General features: G+C 39.3%; 1 protein-coding gene across 2 annotated transcripts in view; it reads left to right on the top strand.

Moving 5' to 3' along the window:
- SCFD2 (sec1 family domain containing 2) overlaps positions 1–26,682 on the top strand; it is a 392,631-nt gene that overhangs the window by 76,172 nt on the left and 289,777 nt on the right. For both annotated transcript variants that reach the window (XM_061145974.1, XM_061145975.1), the window contains exon 4: positions 2,741–2,916. In XM_061145974.1, coding sequence (XP_061001957.1) covers positions 2,741–2,916 — 176 coding nt within the window. The remainder of the gene's footprint in view (positions 1–2,740; positions 2,917–26,682) is intronic.

The raw sequence follows: 26,682 nt of genomic DNA on the forward strand, positions 1-26,682 counted from the left end.
TTGCCTATGTTCTCCTCTAGGAGTTTTATAGTTTCTGGTCTTACATTTAGATCTTTAATCCATTTTGAGTTTATTTTTGTGTATGGTGTTAGAAAGTGTTCTAGTTTCATTCTTTTACAAGTGGTTGACCAGTTTTCCCAGCACCACTTGTTAAAGAGGTTGTCTTTTTTCCATTGTATATCCTTGCCTCCTTTGTCAAAGATAAGGTGTCCATAGGTTCGTGGATTTATCTCTGGGCTTTCTATTCTGTTCCATTGATCTATATTTCTGTCTTTGTGCCAGTACCATACTGTCCTGATGACTGCGGCTTTGTAGTAGAGTCTGAAGTCAGGCAGGTTGATTCCTCCAGCTCCATTCTTCTTTCTCAAGATTACTTTGGCTATTCAAGGTTTTTTGTATTTCCATACAAATTGTGAAATTCTTTGGTCTAGTTCTGTGAAAAATACCGTTGGTAGCTTGATAGGGATTGCATTGAATCTATAGACTGCTTTGGGTAGAATAGCCATTTTGACAATATTAATTCTTCCAATCCATGAACACGGTATGTTTCTCCATCTGTTTGTGTCCTCTTTGATTTCTTTCATCAGTGTTTTATAGTTTTCTATGTATAGGTCCTTTATTTCTTTAGGTAGATATACTCCTAAGTATTTTATTCTTTTTGTTGCAATGGTGAATGGTATTGTTTCCTTAATTTCTCTGTCTGTTTTTTCATTGTTAGTGTATAGGAATGCAAGGGATTTCTGTGTGTTAATTTTATATCCGGCAACTTTACTATATTCATTGATTAGCTCTAGTAATTTTCTGGTAGAGTCTTTAGGGTTTTCTATGTAGAGGATCATGTCATCTGCAAACAGCGAGAGTTTCACTTCTTCTTTTCCTATCTGGATTCCTTTTACTTCTTTTTCTGCTCTGATTGCTGTGGCCAGAACTTCCAACACTATGTTGAATAGTAGTGGTGAGAGTGGGCATCCTTGTCTTGTTCCTGATTTCAGGGGAAATGCCTTCAATTTTTCACCATTGAGGGTGATGCTTGCTGTGGGTTTGTCATATATAGCTTTTATTGTGTTGAGGTATGTTCCTTCTATTCCTGGTTTTTGGAGAGTTTTAATCATAAATGAGTGTTGAATTTTGTCAAAGGCTTTCTCTGCATCTATTGAGATAATCATATGGTTTTTATCTTTCAATTTGTTAATGTGGTGTATTACATTGATTTGCGGATATTAAAGAATCCTTGCATTCCTGGGATAAAGCCCACTTGGTCATGGTATATGATTTTTTTAATATGTTGTTGGATTCTGTTTGCTAGAATTTTGTTAAGGATTTTTGCATCTATGTTCATCAGTGATATTGGCCTGTAGTTTTCTTTTTTTGTGGCATCTTTGTCTGGTTTTGGAATTAGGGTGATGGTGGCCTCATAGAATGAGTTTGGAAGCTTACCTTCTTCTGCAATTTTCTGGAAGACTTTGAGTAAGATAGGTGTTAGCTCTTCTCTAAATTTTTGGTAGAATTCAACTGTGAAGCCATCTGGTCCTGGGCTTTTGTTTGCTGGAAGATTTTTGATGACAGTTTCGATTTCCGTGCTTGTGATGGGTCTGTTAAGATCTTCTATTTCTTCCTGGTTCAGTTTTGGAAAGTTATACTTTTCTAAGAATTTGTCCATTTCATCCAAGTTTTCCATTTTATTGGCATAGAGCTGCTGGTAGTAGTCTCTTATGATCCTTTGTATTTCAGTGTTGTCTGTTGTGATCTCTCCATTTTCATTTCTAATTTTGTTAATTTGGTTTTTCTCTCTTTGTTTCTTAATGAGTCTTGCTAATGGTTTGTCAATTTTGTTTATTTTTTCAAAAAACCAGCTTTTAGCTTTGTTGATTTTTGCTGTGGTCTCTTTAGTTTCTTTTGCATTTATTTCTGCCCTGATTTTTAAGATTTCTTTCCTTCTGCTAACTCTGGGGTTCTTCATTTCTTCCTTCTCTAATTGCTCTAGGTGTAGAGTTAGGTTATTTAATTGGTTTTTTTCCTGTTTCTTGATGTAAGCCTGTAATGCTATGAACCTTCCCGAAACCCTTTCTTTTAATATCTCACCTTCCAGGGTTTTTTCCACTCTGGTTCTCCATACATTTTTGTTCCAACAACAGTCTGCTTTTATGCTCAAGCATAAAAGCTTTATTTTATCAATGTCATAAACCCATTGATATCAGTGATAAAGTTTTAGCTATAGTCCTAACAGATTTCTCCTTTGCTTTATATACATAACACACACAATCAGAAACCTTGCCTTTTTGGCTCTTAGATTGCTATATCATATGTCTTGGAGATGTACTCCACGTTGAGCTCAAGAAATATTTATTCATAAGACTTTATTTGAGAACTCATTTATGGGGTATTGCAGAGTTATGAAATGAATCCTACTAGCAATATGGCTTTGGCAAGGCCACTTAACATCTGTTTTCTTGCTTGCAAAATGCAGTTGGTAGTTTCAGCCTTGCTGTTGTCACCGTGTTGTTTTAAGGGTCACAGAAGCTTAGGGAAGCTTGCAGTTGACTCTGAAGTTTTGTGCTGTTGGGAGATGGTGAAGAACAGGGAGGCCTGGCACTCTGCAGTCTGTGGGTCACAAGAGTCGGACACGACCGAGCAACTGAACAACGGCAACAGCAAGGCAGTAGCAGTATTAATGGCATGCTCCTCTTTATTTTCACCGCTCCCAGAAGAGGGTACACTGATAAATTGTGTGTTTTTCCAGGGAGAGTCACTCCGGGGCAGCTCATGTCCTATATTCAGCTCTTCAAGAACAACCGCAAGTCCCTAGGGAATCACTGTGGGCTCCTACAGCTTGGGCTGGCCACTGTTCAAACTCTGAGACACCCACAGGCGGCCAAGTGGGACAACTTTCTGGCTTTTGAAAGGCTCCTTCTCCAGGTATGTTGCTCTGGGAGCTTCTTGGGATATTAATAATTAAAGTTTTTACTTCCAGGGAAAAATTTAATATTTATTATAATCTGAGTAATAAATCATATTGTTGACATGTGCCCTATATCATATTCTATAAGTGCCCCCAATTTAAAATGCAAGTAGCAGTTTTTTCTATACCTACTTTTTTTTCCCTCTTGACAGTATTGTCTTTGGTTTCTCACTTAATACTTAGATAAATTTTTTTTTTGAGTACTAAACTTTGAAAACCTCTTTTGGATTTTATGCCATTTGGACCTTTCTTGATCTTCATGGCATCTTTATTCAATTCTTGCTACTTTTCCTGTAGCATATGCTACTTTTTACACTTCTTCTGACAATAGTTTCTAATCCTTAACAACATATAATAACATGTGGCTTGAAATGATGTTTAGTAACAGATGAAAGGGAGACAAACGCCCTTTGTAGTTTTATGAAGAGATATGTACATGGGGTATGGCCTTTTCATTATTGTTAAAATATTTGCATGAGATACTTTAAAAAAACATGTATTTTTTAAAATATAAGGTATTTTGAAACACAAAATATTATGACTGGATATTTATGTATTTTACACATAGATTCAATATAATTTAGTAATTTTTTATATTTATATGCTTTTTCATTAAAGAAATAAAACTAGAGGTAAAATTGAAGCATCTCTGATACTTAATCCGTTCCACGCTCTGATTCTCCTTTTTCCTTTTCTGGGGTAATCAGAAGCTTGATTCCTTGTTTCTATATATTTATTAAAAACTTATTTTTCCATAAATAATACAGAATATTGTGCTACGGGTTTTACTTTTTATGTAAGTGATGTCATATTATAAGTATCCCTGAACAACCTGCTTTTTTCTCTCAGCATTCTGTTTTTAAGATAATCCAAATTGACATATACAGATTTAATTGTATGAATATCCAAAAATTTGTCCAATCCATATTGATGTATAGCTAGACTGTTCCATATTTGTGTGTGTGTGTGTGTGGTTAGAAAGAATGAGATGAATATCATGGAGCTTGTCTTCTGGTTTACATGTGAGAGAGTGTCTCTAGGACACATACCTTGGAGAGGATTGTTAAATTTGTTGACCATGCATGTTGATGAGTTTAAAAATATCTGTGACCAAACTGACCACTAGGTTTTTCATGGGTATTTTAATGATTCTAATACCATATGTAAATTGAATTTTCTAATTGCTTACTGGTATATTGGAATAGTCTTGACTTTTGATTGGTGATCACATGTCCAACAGCCTTGCATTTTGTATTTATATTTGGTATCCAATTTTTTTAAAAAAAAGTTCTTTGGAGGATAATTGCTTTACAATGTTGTGTCAGTTTCTGCCACACAACGATGTGAGTCAGTAATAAGTATACACATATTCCTTCCTCTTGAATCTCCCTCCAACTTCCCACCTCCCCCCCATCCTACCCCTCTAGGTTGTTACAGAGCACTGGGTTGAGCTTGTTTTCCTGTTTCTTGCTGTGTCATTGGTTCTCCTGTATTTCCTCTGCAGGCAGTAATATCTGTAAATAATAACAGTTTTGTTTCTTCCTTTCCACATGTGGTAGCACTTTCTTTTTTAAAAAATTTTAATTGGAGGCTAATTGCTTTACAATACCGTGGTGGTTTTTGCCATTCATTGACAGGAATCAGCCGTGGGTGTGCACGTGTTCCCCATCCTGAACGCCCTCCCGCCTCCCTCCCCATCCCGCCCCTCAGGGTCGTCCCGGTGTGACAGCACTTTCTCAGTGCACTGACCAGGCATACTAAAGCTTGCAATGAAAATAGGTGTTTTCTTCTTATTCCTGACTATAAAGAAAATGTTCTAAAGTTTTACTGTTAAATATTATTTTTTGTTTTTAAGTTTCTTCTTAATTATATTTTGCTGAGTAATTATTATTGCTATTTTTGTCATGCATAAGTATTGAATTTCACATAATGCAGAGGCTGAATTTTTAGATGTATATATGTATATATATGGGCTTCCCAGGTGGCACTAGTGGTAAAGAACCCTCTTGCCAATGCAGGAGACATAAGAGACACAGGTTTGATCCCTGGGTTGGGAAGATGCCCTGGAGGAGGGCATGGCAACCCACTCCAGCATTCTTGCCTGGAGAATCCCATGGACAGAGGAGCCTGGTGGGCCGCAGCCCATGGGGTTGCAGAGTCGAGCATGACTGCACGCAGACACACGTGCAGTGGGGTTTACTGTGGTAAACCCTGTGAAGAATTCATAACCAAAAGGAATTCCTTTGGTAGCCTATGAAGAATTATTTTTTTATATTCTAGCAAGCAAGTTTGATTTAGCTTCCTCAATTAAATGGGAATAAAGTACCTACATCATAGTGTTATCAGGATTGAACGAGATTGCATATGTATATCACTAAGTTATACTGCTTAGCATATAGTAAATGCTCAGTCAGTATTAGTCATTATTCTGTTAGCTGAGTCAGAAATATTGCATATGCCTGTCAGTTTACTTTATGTGAATAATGGTTTTAATATATTCTCACCTAGATTTTGTTTTTCTAAATTAAAATTTATTAAGGGATAATAAGACTGTTACATAGAAATATGTTACCATCTTTTTTACTTACTATTTGATAATGTTTGACAGTATTTTTCTTTCTTTCTTTCTTTCTTTATTTTTTATTAGTTGGAGGCTAATTACTTCACAACATTTCATTGGGTTTTGTCATACACTGATATGAATCAGCCATAGATTTACACGTATTCCCCATCCCGATCCCCCCTCCCACCTCCCTCTCCACCCGATCCCTCTGGGTCTTCCCAGTGCACCAGGCCGGAGCACTTGTCTCATGCATCCCACCTGGGCTGGTGATCTGTTTCACCATAGATAGTATACATGCTGTTCTTTCGAAACATCCCACCCTCACCTTCTCCCACAGAGTTCAAAAAAGTCTGTTCTGTACTTCTGTGTCTCTTTTTCTGTTTTGCATATAGGGTTATCGTTACCATCTTTCTAAATTCCATATATATGTGTTAGTATGCTGTAATGTTCTTTATCTTTCTGGCTTACTTCACTCTGTATAATGGGCTCCAGTTTCATCCATCTCATTAGAACTGATTCAAATGAATTCTTTTTAACGGCTGAGTAATATTTTTCTTTAAATCCAGATTTAAATGCCATTTCTACACTGTATATCTGATGTTATTACGCTAATTGTTTCAAAGAAAAAATTTTATTGATCATAACTTGGTGGTGATTATGAAACGATTGCAAACTGTATAGCAGAGGAAGCATCTGTGTTGATGCTTTCTGAAAGCATGCTTTATAAATATGTATGTGATATCCATCTCCAGTTATTTTTTAGGTAAAAATTTACATTTCTAAATAAAAAAAATCCAACTTGGAAAATGGCTTTTAAATAAAATGTAAATGATTTATAGAGCCACTCAAGATTTCCCAGGTAAATGTCGCTTTAGTTTTAAATGTTCTCGTCTTTGTAGTGAAAAGTAGGCACGGCGTCTTGTCAGTTGCCAAAGTAGTTTTTAATAGATAGAATTAGTTTTCTTTATGAGATACTAAATTTCAGAGTATCTGTTCTGTAACAGATGAAGTTTAACTAAACCAAATGACAGGATGTCTGCTTGTCCTGTAGCAAATTGATGAGTTTTACCTTCTCAGTGCTCTAGTGCTTCTGTTAGGTCCCCCAGCCAGATAGCTGGGCTTGGAATATAATGGCTCATTTTAGGTCTGTTCCTGACTTCGTGAGCACCCTGGGAGGTCCTGACTTGTCACTTGCAAAGTGCTGGCAATATTATTTCGATAAAGAGTGAGGGAGGAAGCCGAAAATGGTGATCCCTAAATTCAGGCCAGAGTGTTGTTGACATTTATGGAGATTTTTCATAGGATTTTTCCTGAGAAGAAAAATTGTGGAGCGTGCTTAAAAGAAAACCTCTTGTTTCTTTACTTTCAACTCTTAACACTTCTGAAAACAAATGTGTAGGAGTTTTTCCCACACCAGGCAATCCTCCAGCTCACTCCTGGGTGTCACACACTGGAGGTGTCCTGTAATTCAATTATGACTGACTAAATGGACCCCACAGGTTGTGGGCCCAGTCCCATAAGACTGCTCCCCACTGTAGACATCCATTACAAGTCTGGGCCTCTGATACTTCTGACCAACCCACTATCAATCAGGTTTCCCATGCATCACCCCCACCCCCACCTCCTTGGGTTCCATAATGTGTTATAATGGTTCACAAAACTCAAGGAAACATTTATTTAAGTTTACTGGGTCATTAGAGCTCAGGTAAGGTCCGAAGGGGTCCTGAGAGCAGGAGCTTCTGTTCCCATGGAGTTGGGGTGTCCCACCCTCCCAGACCATGTGTGTGTTTATCAACCCCAAAAGCTTGTGAACTCTGTACTCTAGGGATTTTTATGGAGGCTTCATCTCCTAGGCATGATTAATAAGTTAGTCTCTAGCTCTTCTCCCCTCCCTGGAGGATGGAGGGTGGGAATGTAACTGAAAGTCCAAGCTTCTATTCTTGGCTTGGCCTTTCTGGTGACAGCCCCCATCCAGGAGCTACCCAGGAGCCCACCAGTAACCCCCTCATTAGAACAAAAGATGCTCCTATCACCCAGGAAATTCCTAGAGATTTAGGACTTCTGTGTGCCAGGAATCAGGGTCCAAGACCAAATATTGGAAACAAAGATATTCCTGGCACCGTGTTGATCAGGAAATTACAAGGGCTTATGTGCCTGGAACTTTGGGCAGAGACCAAATATGAGTTTTTAACTGTGAAGGCAAGTTATTAGGAGGAAACACCCCCCAACCCCCAACACACACATAGATTTCCACAAGGAGAGGTTCTTCCTAGGCATGCTCTTGGTCTGTTTCTGACCCTTTATTCCCTCCTTTCTTAGGGAGAGGGGGTTTTATCCAGTTAGCAAGTTCAAGACAAGTGAATAGGCTCAGCTCTCTTTTCTCCTCCTGGGAGGTGTCCTGCCTGCTGGGGGCCCTGTGAGGCTCAGCTCTTTGAGAGTCAGAATCTGCCCTCATTGGCTGGCAGCCTCTTCTTTTTCTACCCTTCTTATTCTTTATTCTGGTAGCTTGGTTATTTTGAATGAAATGTCAAATATTTGGGAGAAAAGGTTAAATGGGGATTTATCAGTTATATCTTTGGACATTTGTATTAAGCAGTTGTATACAAAGAGAGGTAGGAATGAACATAATACAGAAGAAAACTTTTTTATGACTGAGCTGAAAATAGTGAAAGTCATTTTCCATGCTGAAAAGAAAAGGGGCATATTTGGCTTGAAGAATACTACCATTTCTATTGATTCTAAGAAATCCTTTGTTTCACATTTCTGAAATTGGGATGCATCTTGGAATCAGTGTCATTTCTCAGTTTAAGTGCAGTATTTTTTTTTTCCCCTGCTAGGGTACATCAAATAGCGGTGTGTGTTACAGTCAGTTGTGTCTTAGAGTCAGCGAACTTGGGTTTTGAAGGTAGAAAGTCAATAAAAATTTCCCCAGACCTTGGGTCTGACTTGGTACCTTTCTTACTGCTCTTTTGGCAAAGCCGTTGTGTTAAAATTGTGACATTTGAGTGGCAGCTTGCCTTCACTGGTCATGAAAAGTAAAAGACAGTGAAAGTCGCTCAGTCGTGTCCAACTCTTTGTGACCCCGTGGACTAAACAGTCCGTGGAATTCTCCAGGCCAGAATACTGGAGTGGGTCGCCTTTCCCGTCCCCAGGGGATCTTCCCAGCCCAGGGATCGAACCCAGTTCTTCTGCTTTGCAGGCGGATTCGTTACCAGCTGAGTCACAAGGGGAGCTCAGGAATGCTGGAGGGGTAGCCTATCCCTTCTCTAGTGGGATAGAGAATTTTAATTGACCCACGAATTGAACTGGGGTCTCCTGCATTGCAGGCAGATTCTTTACCAGCTGAGCTATCAGGGAAGCCCGATCATGAGTATGATAGAAAGATTTGTCACTTGAAGCAGTTATCTCACTGTAGTACCTTTCATAAGTTAAGTTGGTCTTTCTTTTATGCAAATTTGTGACTATTAGACAATGCTGTGAATACGTCATGATAGTTTAAGCAGTACTGAACATTCTCCTAAACTGCTCTCAGACCAAGGAATAGATGCTTTGGGGAAGATCTCTTAGCTGGTGCTACCAAATCCTTAGATTAAGATTTTTATGAGTGGATTCCTGATAGCTTAAGAATGTGACTTAGCTTGGATCCCTAAATATAAGTTCTGTGATATTTGAAATAGATATATATTTATGGTACTAATGTACAAATATTTGAATATTAAATTTGCTTATTTTTAACCTGTTTTGTGTATGTTGTGCAGTTGCGAAGTCGTGTCTGACTCTTTATGACCTCATGGACTGCAGCACGTCAGGCTTGCCTGTCCTTCAGTATCTCCTGGAGTTTGTTCAAACTCATGTCCATTGAGTCAGTGATGCCATCCAATCATCTCTTCCTCTGTTGCCCCCTTCGCCTCCTGCCCTCAGTCTTTCCCAGCATCCCAACTCATCCCGGCCAGTGAGTTAGCTCTTTGCATCAGGTGTCCAAAGTATTGGAGCTTCAACTTCAGCCTCAGTGCTCCCAGTGAACATTCAGGGTTGGTCTCCTTTAGGATGGACTGGCTGGGTCTCCTTGTGGGCCAGGGACTCTCAAGACTCTTCTCCAGCACCACAGTTTGAAATCATCAATTCTTTGGTGCTCAGCCTTCTCATTTTAATTTAAAATAAAATGTGTAAGACATTTTATTTACAGCTGTCAATTTCTCATTAGGAGCTAAAAGTTAGTTAGAACAATATACTTGAAATTAGTTAATGTTATTTAAGAAGTATATGTACCCAGAAACACTATTTAGAACAAGTGAAAGCCAAAAAAAATCTTTTAAATAAAGAGGCTGTACTATCTTTCAACTTCTGTAACCATGTGTTTTGTTTTTCATCTCTTCTTTGTATGGCCCCAGGCTCTCTTTCTTCCTGGTTTTGGAGTGTTCACATTATTGCTAGATGTTAAATATTAATCCTAGGAGTAGAGTTATAGATCTCCTCTTCCTAAGCATGAACACATTCATGCACACACACACAAACACACACATGTTCTTTTATCCTGTCCCATGTATAGCAGGCCTAAATAAAGAAAACTAGAGCTAAAGCAACTTGATTCTGACAAATAGGGAGCCTTGGGGCTTAACAATTGTTAATCTCTCTTATTAGAATGTTCTTTTCCAGCTCTTCTCATGGCTGGTCAGATTAAAACTGAAATGCCATTTCCTCAGGGAAGCCTTCCCTGGATAGCTTTTCCCTGAGAAGCCTTCCCTGAGAAGCTCCAAAACTTTGGAGCTTCAGCATCAGTCCTTCCAATGAATATTCAGGGTTGACTTCCTTTAAGATTGACTGGTGTGATCTCCTTGCTGTCCAGGGGACTCTCAAGAGTCTTCTCCAGCACCATGATTCAAAAGCATCGTTTCTTTGATGCTCAACCTTCTTCATGGTCCAACTCTCACATCCGTACATAACTACTGGAAAAACCATTGCTTTGACTATATGGACCTTTGTCACCAAAGTGATGCTTCTGCTTTTTAATATGCTATCTTGGTTTGTCATATCTTTCCTTCCAGGGAGCAAGCGTCTTAATTTCATGGCTGCAGTCACCATCCGCAATGATTTTGGAGCCCAAGAAAAGAAATTCTGTCACTGTTTTCATTTTCCCCCATCTATTTGCCATGAAGTGATGAGATCAGATGCCATGAACTTAGTTTTTTGAATGTTGAATTTTAAGCCAGCTTTTTCACTCTCCTCTATCACCCTCATCAAGAGGCTCTTTAGTTCCTCTTCAGTTTCTGCCATTAGACTGGTATCATCTGCATCTCTGAGGTTGTTGATATTTCTCCTGGCAATTTTGATTCCAGCTTGTGATTCATCCAACTTGGCATTTCACATGATGTGCTCTGCATATAAATTAAATAAGCAAGGAGACAGTATACAGCCTTGATGTACTCCTTTCCCAATTTTGAACCAGTCCACTTTTCCATGTGTGGTTCTAATTTTTGCTTCTTGACCTGCATATAGATTTCTCTGGAGACAGGTAAGGTGATCTGGTATTCTCATTTCTTGATTGGCTTGCAGTAATTGGATGAAGATTTGAGTGGTTTGCCTGAGTCTTAAAGGATATCTTGCCCCATGGCCTTAAGGACAGAGGCTTCTTAATGTCCCTACCACCTAGTGTCACCTTTTTACGTACATATTATGTGATCACCCAAAATAATGACAGTGATTTGCAGTTAGCCTACCAGCCTAATGCGACCAAGTTCTCGTGAGTGAGAAATGAGTAGGATTATGTGGGCCACCTTCAGGCTGTGCAGTGAAAGGACAGGTATGTGCTTTTCCTACACTTTCTTTGTGTTGAAATGTTAAGAATAGGATGTGGCTGACTTGAATTATGAGAGGAAGCTGCTGTGTTGAAGATATTTGATGGAAAGATGGAAGAACCATAACTGGTTTGCTGAAGATGGTGTAAACACCAGACCAGCCCTGGACTCCTGACCTGGTCTTCATGTGAGTGAGAAATATATTCCTACTTGGTGTAAGCCACTGCAGTTTTGAGTTTCAGTGATAGCGGCCAAGCATTCTAATTCACACGGCCATCTTTCAGTATAATTTTCATCACAGAAGTCTGTGCTGTGAGTCTTGTAATTCTGATCAGTTATGATCTCATGGGGAAGTGATCCCCATAATGGAGTGTCTTGATATTTGTACTCTTAAACATCCCTAGATTCTGAGTTATTTGGAAGTAGTGTAGGAGATTTAAGTTATTTTTATGAAACACTAAATTGTTAGAGTTTAAAATTTTTTCCACAGAAATTTATGGGTAAATTTCCAGATGAAAGACATTTGTAATTAAAGAGATCTGAGTAGCCTAAGATGTTGGTTCTTAAGGGGCTCATGTAATTAGACTCTTATATTAACTCAAAAGACCTCTATTCCTCTCTTTCCCCACAGTTCAGAACACCTGGGGAGACACTGCCTCATTGGTAGATGGAATAAACTTTGCTGGTCCTCAGAAATATAAATCATCTCTTCATCACTTTCTGCCTCCTCCAGGGAAGCTCTGCCCTCTAGTTCCTTGCCAAGAGAGGTGTCACTTCCAGATGGTGGAGGGAAAAACCCAGACGCATTTTCCAAAAGAAAATATCCATTTCATATAATAACAATCTATTGAACACATGCTGTTTGCCAGATAGTGAAGTTATAAAACCAAAGCGTGTATGGTTTCTTGGGTGAGTGTTCAGCTTATTCTGTGATGTGGATGAGAGGTCAGTACTTAGTACCATTTGTGCTATTTCAGGGATACAGGACCAAGTAGGATTTCCAGGCCTGGTCTGAGTACCTGAGTACTGCATTTATAGTATTTTAAAAACACACTTCTTGAACTGCTGATTTAACCTTGAAGATTGTATAGCAGAGGTTGGACAAGTTATGAACTTGACCATGGTCCTACCACTGGAGTCAGAACCAGGTTAAAACCCAGACATGTCTGATACTGAAGCCCTGCCTCCACTGCTGTGTAGGGCTGGCACATTTTTCCTGGGGCTTGGCATCCAGTGACTGTTGGCCACTTTCTTCTCATGCTCCACCCAGCCTTGTTCTCAGGCGTGAGTGTGAAGAAGTTCTCAAAGCACAGTGACTGCGTAATTCACTCATTAAGATTTCAGTTTATGTCATTTAAATTGATAACTTTCTCTGTGAGTACTGAGATCATTTAAATGTGTTCTTCACTAATTTGTTTGTATTGATACATCTATAAATTTGGCATCCGGGTTAGAATTTCATCTTGAGCTTTGCTCCTCAGCAAGCCTTTTATTGAAACCGCATGAGACTTACACATTTCTCTGTAAAGATACAGCGTCTCTATTTCACTTTTATCCCACAGAATATTTTATTTTAATCTGGTTCTTCTCTTCTATCACATTAAGATACTATGTTTTTGAATAATAAAAGAGAAAGACACATGGAAAATAGAAAAATACCCCTGAACTTTTTGTTCCTTTGCCCAGGGAGGGCACATTGCCAGGTTTTGGAGTTAGGTGAATTCGTGCCAAGCATCTGATTAGAAAGTGAGAGTTGAATATATAGGCTAAGTAAACTCTTGCTTTTAAACTGGGTTTGCCTTAGAAGCAATGATATCATATGTTATTCCAGCTGGAAGCTAGAGCTAGCAATCAGACAAAGTAAGTTCAAGGCTAGCAATTTTGGTTCTAGTGTTTTGTGGGTCTACCAAAAAAGTTTCAAATACAGACTTTATGCCAGTGGCCAAAGGCACATCTGGGTGGGGCTTTGTTTTGTGAAAAATAAGAAGGGTACAGCCATTCTGGTTCGCTTGACCAAAAGGGAAATAATAATGGTTCGTGCTTCCCTGCATGGACTGAATCTTCTGTCCAAGCCTCTCCCTCCAGCTGTTTTACTATGCTGGCCACTCCAATGCTGGGGTTCTCTTTTCCTTATTTAAACATCTGGGTTTTTAAGAATGGAAGGCAATAGCACTGTCTCACTGATGTTTTCTTTTTATAGTGTCCGTCAGTCTTGGAGAAACCAAGTCTTGCTTATGCCTCTTCACAGGATGCCTTGGGTGCAACCTGATGGCAGGTCTTTCTGAAGGAAGCCTTTGCCTGCCTGTATGTGTAGTCACTCAGTCTAGTCAGATTCTTTTCAACCCCATGGACGGTAGCCTGCCAGGCTCCTCTATCCATGGGATTTTTCAGACAGGAGTGCTGGAGGTGTGTTGCCATTTCCTTCTCCAAAGGATCTTCCTGACCCAGGGATCGAACCTGTGTCTCCAGTGGGTTCTTTATCTCCTGAGCCATTGGGAAATTCAGCCTATGCCTAGGCTGGCTGAGTGTCTCAAAGACCCCAGTGCTTCACTTCTGACGTAGAATATCTAAGGTGCTAGAGACTTGCTTAACATCACTAATGAGCACCTGAGACCAGACGGTAGGCTTGAGCCTGGGTGTGGAGAAATCTAAAAAGTTTTCTATTTTTTACCACTCTCAAATAGTTGCATGAAAGGAATCATTTACTGAGGATTTTTTTTTTTTAATGGAGGAGAACAGTACTACTGGTCTTCACAAGTAGGATCTTTGTTTTGTTCAGGATTGGCTCAGATTTGTTCAGGATCTCAAGTTTCTTCCTGGTGAGGGACACTGAGGATTGGCCCACACTTGGTTCACCCTAGCACCGTGGCCAACTGTGGGCGCCCTGGCCGCACCCTCGTTACTTCCATCTGGGCTTCTAAGGTCAGGGGCTCAAAGCAGAAGAGCAAGAGGACTGAGTGGAAGCTGAGCAGTCTGTCCCCTTTTCTCCAGGAAGTGTTGGCCCTTGGAGAGGAGAACATCAAATGATCGCATCTCCTAAGGCAGATATCCCTTACGAGGGGATCTGTACGTGGCACTCCTGCACCTTCTGTCAAGGAGCAGTGTTAGCTTATAACTTGCGGGATACTGTTGCACTGTCACTTTACAAACATTATGGAAATAGTTTTTCTAGAGTAATTGGTGTAATTTCGTATCTGCACCGAAAAAAAAAAATCCACGACGGGGCGATTCCGTGTTGGTTGTACTGTATGTCTTTAACAGGAATTTTCCCTACCAGGGCATGTAGGAACACTGTTCTTACTTTTCTTTAATCTCCTGATTTTGAGCTCTTAAAAAAGGGAACAAATAAGCAAAACAGTTGCCAATAAGCCTATTCCTAGGGACAAAATGTGTTAAAAATTGATATATTACCATGCTGCCACATGGAGCTATTTCTGTTATTATTATCATTATATATTTTTAAATCTATTGCGGTTTGACAAAATGAGTACAAAAGATTCCTTTTTACTTAGTCCAGGTAGAGTTGATATAATCTTTTTTCTTTCTAAGTGAGTTGTTTTGTTCAGTGTTGCTGTTTTGTTTGATATGTTAGTAAGTGTTTTAAGTTTGTTTTCCTTGCAATGTTTTGGATTTGTAATGTTTAAATGAAAAAAAACTAAGGAAATGAGACAGGAAAAACATTTTTAAGGTAATTTTGTTTGACAGATTTCTTTTTTCTTTTGCTCCTAGAAAATTTTTTTTAAAAAAGATTATAGTCTAAGTGAGAAGAGAAGATACATTACCAATAATCCCATAATTTATCTCTCTAGAGGAAAGCTGCCTATTTAAATAGGATAAAGTACAATAACCAAAGCATGGGTTACCAGCACTCAACTGACGAGAATAGTTTGTAATGACACCCACCTGATTGAAATTCTCTTTATGAATAATTACTGTCCTGATTGTGAAAAGGACTAATTCATTGTGTTCTTGCTTAACATGATAAAAGAGGAAAAAAAGGAAAATATAGATCAAATTTTAGAAGCAAAGGTATTTCACTTTTGTACAGGTGAAATTACCTCCAAATGAAGATCATTTCTTATGTACCCAGAATATAAAATCTGTCTGCTTAACCGACAGATATTTATTGGGCACCTACTAGACGCCAGACACCATCTTGGCACTGAGGCTGCGTCAGTAAACAAGTGAAACAAGGTCTCTGCTGTTGTGGCGCTTACATCCTATGATGAGTAGAGTCAGGCAACAGACAGTTAAATAAGGAGCCTGCAGTCAGCACAGATTTTGAGCATCTTGGGACTTCCCTGGTGGTCCAGTGGCTAAGAATCCCCTTGCAATGCAGGGGACCTGGGTTTGATCCTTGGTTGGGGAACTAAGACCCCACATGCAGAGGAGCAGCTTGGCCCATGCGCTGCAGCCCCTGAGCCCACGTGTCCCCGAGCCCACACACCACAGCCAGCGAGTCCACCACAGAGAAAGGTCCCACATGCTGCAAGGAAGATACTGCGAGCCACAGCTAAGACCCGAGACAGTCAAGTAAATCAATAGTTTTTAAAAGTTTGGGCATCTGTCGAGTGTGAGGCTTCCTATTAGAAGTTAAGAAGGGTTTTTAAAAAATTAGTTTTCAATTGATAAAAGATGCATGTTTGAACTCATGAGACATTCCTTTTGGGTGTGCCATAGCCCACTTCACATGCATCCGTGATATGCCTGCTAGTTATGACTGAATGATGGTTTCTTGCATCTGGCTCCACCTGTCAGCCACACCGACACTGACTGACTAGCATCCTGGGACTTTCACCCATGCTTCCCCTTCACGTGGAGCTTGCTTACGCGATGTCTGAGGCTCACGGTGTGTATTGGTTCACTGAAGTTAGTTCTTCACAGTTAGTGAGACATTTTCATCTGATTTTTGTCTCAAATTGATTCTCACCAAACCCATGTAAGTGAGGTAATTTAATGGTTGAAGCAACAGAAGATGAAAGAATTTTAGTGACTACCTATGGTCGCATGGAAAATACACATATTTTTATGCACATATGAAAGAATCATGGGTCATAGACAAGCCAGCTTTAAGAATACTACTTTGGACCTAAATTGCCCATTTTTGTTGTGAAAGATCATCGAGAATGGTGTAGCTGATCTCGTCTAATGTAACTTGGTCAAATGTTGTCAGATTTACAAATCTTACCAAAAATTCATCACCTTCCTTTTGCCAAACCACTCTCATTTTCACCTTACACTTTGTGAAATCGTTCTGAAGCTTGCACAAGATGTTTGTACTGAAGTCACAAGAGAATCCATCCTCAACACCACCATCATTGAGCTTTTGGTAAGTGCAGGAACCAGACATAAGTACTTTATATGCACTGTTTTATTCAAACCTTACCATTCCCGGGGTTGAGAAGATCCCCTGGAGAAGGAAATGGCAGTCCACTCTGGTATTTGTGCCTGGGAAATTTCATGGACAGAGGAGCCTGCTGGGCTACAGTTAAGGGGGTCGAAAGCAGTCAGACACGACTCAGTGACTAGACGTCAGCATACCACTCCAGCAGCTATTTGACAGATGAGGAACCAGAAGGCTAGAGAACTGCCAGGCTAAGGTTACATGTTGGCGGTAGAGACTAGACTCCATCCTGACTCCTCCCAGTCCCAAAGTTTGTGCTCTCAGCAATTATACTACACTACTTCAAAAGGCTTTCTCGAAAATGTGAACTCAATAATGTTGTCAAGCTACATGTCTAGTATAGAACATGAAGATCTGCCTATTTATGAAACAATCATCTGTACATCAATTTACCAGAAAATATAAAGTCAGTCTCACTGATTTTGTTATTTTTTGTAGAAATAAAAAGTAATTTTTTCAAAGAACAAGCCCCTTCACTATGTCAAATTCATTTTATTTGCTGCTTTTCAGCTATACATCGTGAATGATGAGCAGTGTGTAAGGACTAGAGGGTTTAGGCTCCAGAGTTCGAGGTCCAAAACTTAGATGTTCAAGCGTAGTGAGGTTAATCCAAACGGACACAACTTTTGAGGTTTTGAAAAGACTTTGAACTGTTGTCTTCATTTATTTTGTCACTCTCAGCTGTGTTTGATTGTACCATCCATAGATGCTCATTGCTGCGAAGTACTTTAATGGTCCTCTCTGTAAGAAACCCTCTATGGCATCTTCTCTATGGACAGCTTATGTGAGTCTATTTATATTTAAAGTCTAGATTTCTTTCTAAATGTTGCATGCACAGATTTTACTCTTAGCTTTGAGGCGGTAACATAATTGAGGCAATGGATTATTTGCTTTTTAAAAAAAAATCTTCTTTATTTAAAAATTTATGTTGATATCTCTTATATATGGGCTTCTCCCAATGGCTCAGCAGTAAAGAATCCACCTGCGATGCAGGAGATGTGAGTTCCATCTCTGAGTCAAGAAGATCCCCTGGAGTAGGAAATGGCAACCCACTCCAGTATTCTTGCCTGGAAATCCAACGGACAGAGGACCCTGGTGGGCTACAAAGAGTCAGACACAACTCAGCAATGGAGCACGGAGATGCACTCCTACATACAGTGCTCTTTTCTCAAACTGTACTTCATTCTGTCATCTTTCCATGGCTGAAATTACATTTGGTGCTCTTTTATACAAGATTATTGAAAGGTGATAGGAAGGATCTTTATTACTGAAGGACGATGGATACTCAAACTCAACCAAGAGGCCACAAGAGATGCTTGCAGAGGCCACCCATACTAGCTACCTTTCTATTCTGGCAGCCGCGTGCTCCATCTTTCCCCTCAGGAAGACAGAATGGTAAAAAGACAGGAGAAAATCCAAGGCATCTTTAACCGCTAGATCTCCCAAGTATACCTCTCTGGGGGCTTCCGTTCTTCCCTTGGGGTTAAATAACCCATAGCAAATGTGATCATCTGACCACTGTGCAAAGAGTATGTTAAAAGTAATTTTTTGATGATAGAGGGTTTTGTGGGGCAGCTGGTTTGTGGTGGCAGCAGTGAGTGTTCTAAGGAGACCCTTAGCCACAGGGACCTTGAGATGCACACCCAGTTGCTCCATCGCCGTAGGTGTCTGCGCACTCACTGTTCGCTTTCCCAGACCGTTTTCTCTCTTTACCCAGAACACCTCCCTCTCCTTCAGGTTCAGACCGGCTGCCTTCCTTGTGCTTCCTGTCAGTTACGCTGATCCCCGGCTTCTTACTGCCTAGTTTATTTTTACCTACGAAGCTCTCTGCAGGTGTGGCTCCTGTATGTTTTGTTTACTGCTGTTTTTCCACATAGTAGCTGTTCAGTAAAGATTTCCTCTTGATTTGTGAATTTAATGCAATGTCATTCTGAATTTCAGTGAATGATTTTTTTTTTAAATTGATTATTCTTAAGAATAGCCAATAAAGACATAAAAAACAGTAATGCTGATTGAAACACTTGTCCATTTTAGCCTACATTATGATACTACCACTATATGCATCAATAATACTTGTTAATGTTTTCTAGTATTTTTTGTTTTTGTTCTTTTATTTCCCATTTTAATTCAGTAATAATCACTACCTTTCCCTGCTATAAAATAGTTCAGAAATAGATGCTGTAGTATTTTAGTATATTAATAAATTTTGTTTATTTAATGAAAGCAATACCATAAACCCTGGAAAAAGAATAATAAATGGGCAAGAGCAATTGGTGCCTTTTTATTACTGTGTAAAAATGGTATATTAAAAACCAAAACCAAAATAAGTCTACTATAAAATATTGGTAAGCATATGTTTTATCTAGGAATAGGGAAAGTGTTAGGGCTTCCCTGGTGGTTCAGCTGGTATAGAATCTGCCTGCAATGTAGGAGGCCCAGGTTCAATCCCTGGGTTGGAAAGATCCCCTGGAGAAGGGAAAGGCTACCCACTCCAGTATTCTAGCCTGGAGAATTCCTTGGACTGTATAGTCCATGGGGTCACAAAGAGTCGGACACGACTGAGCGACTTTCACTTTCTTTTTCTTTCACTATAGCTTAGTGTGTAAGAGAAAGGACTTTAAAATCAGTTGGTCCATCTGAATTTTGATCTAAATATTGCCTTTGACACCTAGCAAGTGAACTTACAGGAAATTATTACCTCATTAAGCCTCAGTTTCCTTATCTATAAATTGGGAGGGCTGATAATAATAGCAAACTCAATAAATCTTTAGAAGACAAAAATTTACCTAAAGTACCTGCCCTTTGCCAATTGCATGAAAAGTGCAAAAAATTTTCACCATTATCACTACCCTTAAAATTTTTATATAGGATGTTGGTAAATTAAAACTCCCATAAAAGGCAAGCAAAATAAGAAAAATAGTGCCATAAAGATGAAGATTGATACACATGACATGGGGCTTCCCAGGTGGCTCAGTGGTAAAGAATCTCCATACCTATGCAGGAGACACAGGAGATGCAGGTTCGATCCCTGGGTCAGGAAGATTCCCTGGAAAAGGAAATGAAAACCCACTCCAGTATTCTTGCCTGGGAAATCCCATGGATAGAGAAGCCTGTCAGATTACAGTCCATGGAGTCACAAAGAATTGGACACGACTTAGCGGACACAACTTAGTGATTAAACAATAGCAATACATGACATGAAACTAATCCACTCACAGGTAAGAGAAACATCATAGTTCAGTGGGGAGGAAAATGGTTAAAAAACGTGGCCAACCATCATCCAGATGAAGAAGTAACTGTGGTTAGTGAGCATGTGAAAAAATACTCACCTTTCCTAGTTAAAAAGAAAATAAACGCAGGCCACACTGAAAAGCAATTTACCACTTCAAACTAACAAAGATTAACAATTGATAATTTAGTGTTGGGCAGAATTCAAGGTCATGATCAAGAAACATTACTCTTGGGAAGATGAATTTTGTCAAGACACTTGACTGTGTATGATGATGCTCTTAAGATTTATACCTTTCCTGGTAATTTCATTTCTGGTAATTAATCTTCAGGACACAATCAGAAATGCTGTTATGATTTACTTTGATATGTACTTGTTGCCATTTTATTTATAACAGTGAAGAATTAGGAGCAGCCTAACTATCCCAGGTAGCACAGTGGTAAAGAATCTGCCTGCAAATGTAGGAGATGCAAGAGATGCGAATTTGACTCCTGGGTCAGGAAGATCCCCTGGAGTAGGAAATGGTAACCCACTCCAGTATTCTTGCCTGGAAGATTCCATTCACAGAGGAACCTGGTGGTCTACAGTTCATGGGGTCACAAAGAGTCAAACAATGCTGAGTGACTCAGCACACATACACACAAATATTCCACGGTAGAATGCAGTATGTAGTCATTAAAAATCAAGTTATTGAAAAGTATTTTTGATGAGGTGAGAAAATGTTAATCATTTAATGCTAATGGAAAAAGAGTTTAATCATGGATATGAAAAGCAAAACTGCATATAGTATGAATCCAACTCTTAAATAACAACAACAACAAAGGATGAAGAAAATAAAGGTTAGGTACATAGACAAAATTAGAAGAAACAATGGAAAAAATACACGGGAATGATTATCATTATCAGTTTATAGTGGGCTTTCCAGTTATCTATTGTTGCAGCAGCAAAACTACCCCAAAATTTAGTGTCTTAGAGCAAGCATTTTATTATAGCTCACAGTTATTTTGTATGGCAGGATTTTAAGCAGTAGTCAGCTGGACAGTTCTCTGACTGTTTGCGGCCCCATGGACCGCAGCCTTCCAGGCTCCTCTGTCCGTGGATTCTCCAGGCAAGAATCCTGGAGTGGGTAGCCATTGCCTTCTCCCGGGATCTTCTCAACCCAGGGATCAAACCTGGGTCTCCTGCACTGCAGATGGATTCTTTACTGTCTGAGCCATCAGGGAAGCCCAACTTTCAGCTGGGCAGTTCTTCAGCTCCATGGAGCAGCTAATGAGGTGACTTGGTGTTGGTGGTAGTCAGCTGGGAGGGAGGCTGAAATAGCGGGTCCTAGGCACTGTCAGTCACGTGTCTGGGCCTGATGGGAGCAGCGGGGAGGATGGGCTCAGCTGCGATTCCTACACATGACCTCTTCACATGGCAGCCTCAGAGGGCTCAGACTTCTTAAGGGGTAGGCTCAGGTCTTCCTGGGAGAGTGTTCCAGGGAAACCGGTGGAAGCTGTTGGACTTCTAGTTCTAACAACCTCACCTTGGAAGTCCCATAACATCGTTTCTATTAACCAGCCCAGGATCAAGGAGACAAAACAACTTCAGAAGGGGAGGAGAAGCAAAGGATTTGTGACCATCTTTAGTCTACGTCAATTGAATTGAGTGATTTTTATTTCCTTATTTCTGTAAAGTCTGTAATGCAAATGTATTTTTGTGTACATTTATAAGAGCTCCTTATATATTAAGTTTATAGGTTTGAGTGAAATAGTAAAATATTTAACCGTGTATCTGGCATAAATAAGACGCCAGCTGCCAACAGCATTATCTTTTTTCCTTTCTCATTAGAATAGAAATGTATTAGTGGGTTTATTCCCTAATTGAAAAAGGCTCATTGAAAAGGCTTTAAAAAGAAAAGGCATAGTTTTGCCTAGGCAGTCCAAATAAGATCTCATGAGCAGTTGATTCTTAAATAATGCTTTGAAGGACAAAAGGGAATTCACGTTTGGGAAGAGTGGGAAAGGCACCCAGGGTAGTAGGAGCTGTGTATTCAGAGACATGGACTCTGGGTAGTGTGTGGGCGCTGGAGAATCTTTTAGTGTGCAGCATTCGAATACGAGATGCACATTTGGGGAGAAAAGGGCTGAGAATAGGATTACATTCAAGAGATAATCCAGAATCAGAGTATGTAGGTTTTAGTGACTGATTAGCTCTAACAGTTCCTTGAGAGTTAGAGCAAATACAACCTATCTGTTCACTAGTTAAAGCTTTGGTATCTGTTCCTGATTCACTTTTCTTTCTTTTCAGCGTGAATTGTATGTGAAAAGGACAGAATTCAGAGCTAGTAATAAACTACACATGGATCAATTTCCTTTCAAACCAAAAAAATAAAGAGTTGGGAAAAATGACTGGCTAAGCTGTATTTCTTGGTTTAAAAGTAAAATGATTAACGTATACATATATTTTTCAGAAAGTCAGCAGCCGAAGACTTGTCCATCATCTCAGAGTGGCCGTTCCAGCCTTTCAAGCTGATTAGCTCCATTCTTTTGTCCAGGGCCTCATACTCATGTGCCAGATGGCTTCCACATCTGGTAACCAGTCCATGCTCTTTTAGGGGCAAAACACAAAATTTCCTTTGAGGTACTACATGAATACATTTCTGTAGAATCTGCTACTGCAAAGATCTGGGTCCCAAATTAAATGCATAAAGCTGAAATTGTATTACTTTTCAAAGATAACAGTGATTAAAAAAGACACGATACAAATTAGGGCTTTAAACTTTTTGGCACTAGTTCTTTTCTTCCAGCTTATTACTTGTGATGATAGCCCTTTGATGTTTTGACATATCTCTGAAATCGTGATTAAATATGGTAACCAAAGCTGCTGCTGCTGCTGAGTCACTTCAGTTGTGTCCGACTCTGTGCGACCCCATAGACGGCAGCCCACCAGGCTCCCATCCCTGGTATTCTCCAGGCAAGAACAGTGGAGTGGGTTGCCATTTCCTTCTCCAATGCATGAAAGTGAAAAGTGAAAGTGAAGTTGCTTAGTCGTGTCCGACTCTTAGTGACCCCATGGACTGCAGCCTACCAGGCTCCTCCATCCATGGAATTTTCCAGGCAAGAGTACTGGAGTGGGGTGCCATTGCCTTCTCCGAACCAAAGCTAGTACTGGCTTATTGTACTGGCAAGTAATTCAGAATCAATATTATAGGGAAAAAAATGCTATTTGGAAAAGTTTTTCTAAATTTACTGAATTTAATTTTTGTCTTTTTTTCCTCCTTCACTGTCATTAAAGTAGTTATACTAAGTTATTAAACCAAATAAAAACTTCAAATACGAAGTTAGTTCAAGATATCATTAACAAATATTTATCACCTAATATTTTTAAAATTTATCATAGATACCCACTGTCCCATGGATAAAAATGACAGTTAAGCTTTTCGGCAACCGCTTATACTGGTATGCTCTGCAGTCATTTAAAAATAATCTCTTCCCCCAAAGCTTTGAGAAGGATGCTGAAGCGCACGTATGTGCAAGACTCTGTGCTGGTAATGCAATCAGAGCTCTGTGTTCAACGCCAGGGTTTTTATTCTCTTCTTAATTCGTTGAGTCACTGTTGCTTCTCTCACTGTTTCAGAACATGATTAAAATTTGTACCATTTTTCCTGTGTTATAGAAACAAAGTGGGGAAAAGCTGGAAAGACATAATCCAGATAAGATGGTTGTATTGAAACAGATTTTTCCAAAGTGTTAACTGATGTTGTAAAAAGCTGTTTTAGTAATAAGCCAAATGGGAAAACAATGTGGTCAGGAAACTCGGTGATACTGAAATTTGACTCTTTCAAAGTCATGTCAGGTACCAGGAACAAAGGGGCATGATGAGCAGAATCAGTCCCATGTGTTGGTAAAATAGTTTTGTTTTGTTTTGTTTTCCTTTGCTGCCTCTTGTAGCCTCCCATGGTGTTGATGGGGGTCAAAGCCTGGCTCTGGTAGAACTTCTGGTTTCTCCCCATTCTTTAGCTCCTTATCACCATCTTCAGCAATGTTAATCTTGTTTCATCTTCCTCTAACTTGCCCCTTGGTGATGCCATTTTGGTCTTAGCTTGTATTTTTTCTGTTATAATTGTCTTGATTTGAAATTCATTTAAGTAATAAGTAAAAATAGAAAGCACGAAATCAGTGCAATCACATCTAAAAATTGTATGTAAAATCTGGAGATACCTGTTGGATGGGGATTCGTATTATAAATCACCACTGAAGAAGAAGCTAGAAATGGGGAGGCATAGACATCCCAAACTGTTGTAATATTCTTAAGAGTAGATAGCTACTCTTAACAAGGGCTATAATTTTACATTTTTTTTGTTGTTTGTTTCGAGGCAGAGTCTTGACAAAATTAAGAATGCATAGGAGTATTTTTTTTTTTTAGTCTCAATAGACAAAGACTCCTGTGAATAGGAGTCAGGAGACCTGATTTTCAGTCTTTAAACCCTTTTCTTTTTAGTTTCTTCATCAGTCAAACACAAACGTTATTTTCTTTCCTCCTTTCCTCATGGAAATGCTCTAATGATCAATATTATGTGGCTTTCAAGTCTGCAAGAAGAGTTACTTTATCTTTCTAATCCCCCTCCCCCCTTCTCAGTTGTTTAATTGGGCTGACTTTGGGGTGGTCCTGGGCATTAGAAATAATGTATGCACTGCATTAGGCATGGTGCCTGCTAGGTCATGGGTCCTCAGGAGAGAGATCTGACCATTGCAGTTACTGCTGTTACGCCTGCCATTACTCTGCGCTGTTACGCGTGCTATCATTGCCTCATTTCCCAGGACTTTGTCAATACTAGTTCTTTTCATGATTAAAATAAGCATCATAAAAAAAAAAATAAGTAAAATAAAATAAGCATCATGATATGGCTGAGATTCATTTGCACCACTTCCTGCAAAGGAAGTTTTGTTCGTTTTATTGAAAAGGAAAGAGAAGATAACATTTCAAATACCCCTACATATAATTTAGCATTTCAAATTTTTTATTTAGGTAAGGCATGTTTACTTTCTTAGAGACCGTCCCCCTCTTCTAGACTCTCAGCAGTAGAATCAGTCAGTACTGTTTCTGATAATTTGTTAGAATACATTAATATATAGACACACAGAAAGTGCTCAGTTATTCATTTCAGCAAATACTTATTGAGTGCCTACTTTGTTTCTAATACTCATGTTCCATGTGGTTCCATCTAGTCACTGGACTAGAACAGTGACAGTTACAAAACCCCTTCCCTGATAGAGTGCACATTCTAGTTAAGGAAACAGACCATGAACAAACGTATAAAGCATGTGTGATACTGAGCTTATAAACTGATCGGGCTGTCCATAGCTCTGTTCCATTGTTTGCTGACCCTGCTCTGCTGGCTTTGAATACTCTGAGTGACACTATTTGTGATAAGTGCTCTGATGAAAGATGAATCTGGGTCATGGGGATAATAAATCCTGGGGGCTGGGCAAGCTGTCTTATATCATGTGGTGAAGGCTGGACATTTCTGAAGTGACCTCTGAGTAGAAAGCTGAATGAAGAGAGGGAGTGAGCCATGAGGCCATCTAGGGAAAGAGTGTTGCAGGCAGAGGCGGCAGGAAGGGCCCAAACCCTGGCGCAGATTGGAGGCTATAGCTGGGGAGTGATGTCAGATAGTGGGGGTGAGCGTAGGTGTGGTGAGGCGGGGAAGATTTTGAGACCCTGTGGGCTTTAGTGGTGGTGGTAGTAAGTATTATTATCAATTGTTATTATTAATAATTATTATTGGTATTTTGATCTTAGTAGATTTTAAATAATGTTAAACACTGGGGGAAAACACACATGACATTATTAATTGAATGCATGAAAAAAATTTAAGAACTCTTTGAAGAAGAATTCCACTGGTACTCTTATATCCTACGCCATTTGTGTGTGCATCTTAATTGTTAAATTTTCTTTTAGTTTGAAGTAGCATGAAGTTTTTATGTATGAGCTCTTAAGAGTTGTGACAGAAAACTTTTTTGCAGAACCTAACTAAAGGCAGGTGGACTTTGCAGACCCCATTCACTCTGGTTTGAATTTCAGCCCTCTCTTTGTAACAGAAGTCAGGTCCCTGAAGAGAAGTGAATTAAGTCAGAGGTGTTGTTTTTTCTAACTCTATTCCAAAGAAGGTTTTTTTTTTTTTTTTGGAGTTTTTGTTTTGGCACTGTGCATCTCCAAGAAGAATTTTTTCCCCATACACCTGCAGCAATAAAAAGTAAAAGGATTGTGAACTTGATTTCTATCTTAACTCATCATCTCTTCATGCTTATGCTAGAGACAATTACACCTAAATGCTTTTGTGCAGTTGGGTTGTTTTTGGACGGTAAACTTTGTAAAAAGGCAGTACTTTTAATTCTAAATCTGCTAAATAATTCTAGTATAATCACCACTGTTAGAAACTATGTGTACCACATGTGCTTAAACATACTTCATTTATCATTATTACAGAAGTGTTTTAATATTTTAACAGTCGAAACAGCCATATTGAATACAATCAGGCTGAATATTTTTCTTGGCCCTCTGTCTACCGGCACCTAATTATGTGTGGATTTTTTTTTTTAAATCAACTATATTTGCTAACAAGATAGAAAAGGTAGAATGTGCTGGTTGAAATGTATATATATTGATGTAATCATTGCAAATGAGTTAAGGTTCACTTGTAAAGCAGAATTTGAATGATTCAATTGGTTTCCTTTAAAGAACTGCCAT

Source organism: Dama dama, chromosome 6 (genome assembly GCF_033118175.1).
Source record: "Dama dama isolate Ldn47 chromosome 6, ASM3311817v1, whole genome shotgun sequence".
Lineage (NCBI taxonomy): Eukaryota > Metazoa > Chordata > Mammalia > Artiodactyla > Cervidae > Dama > Dama dama.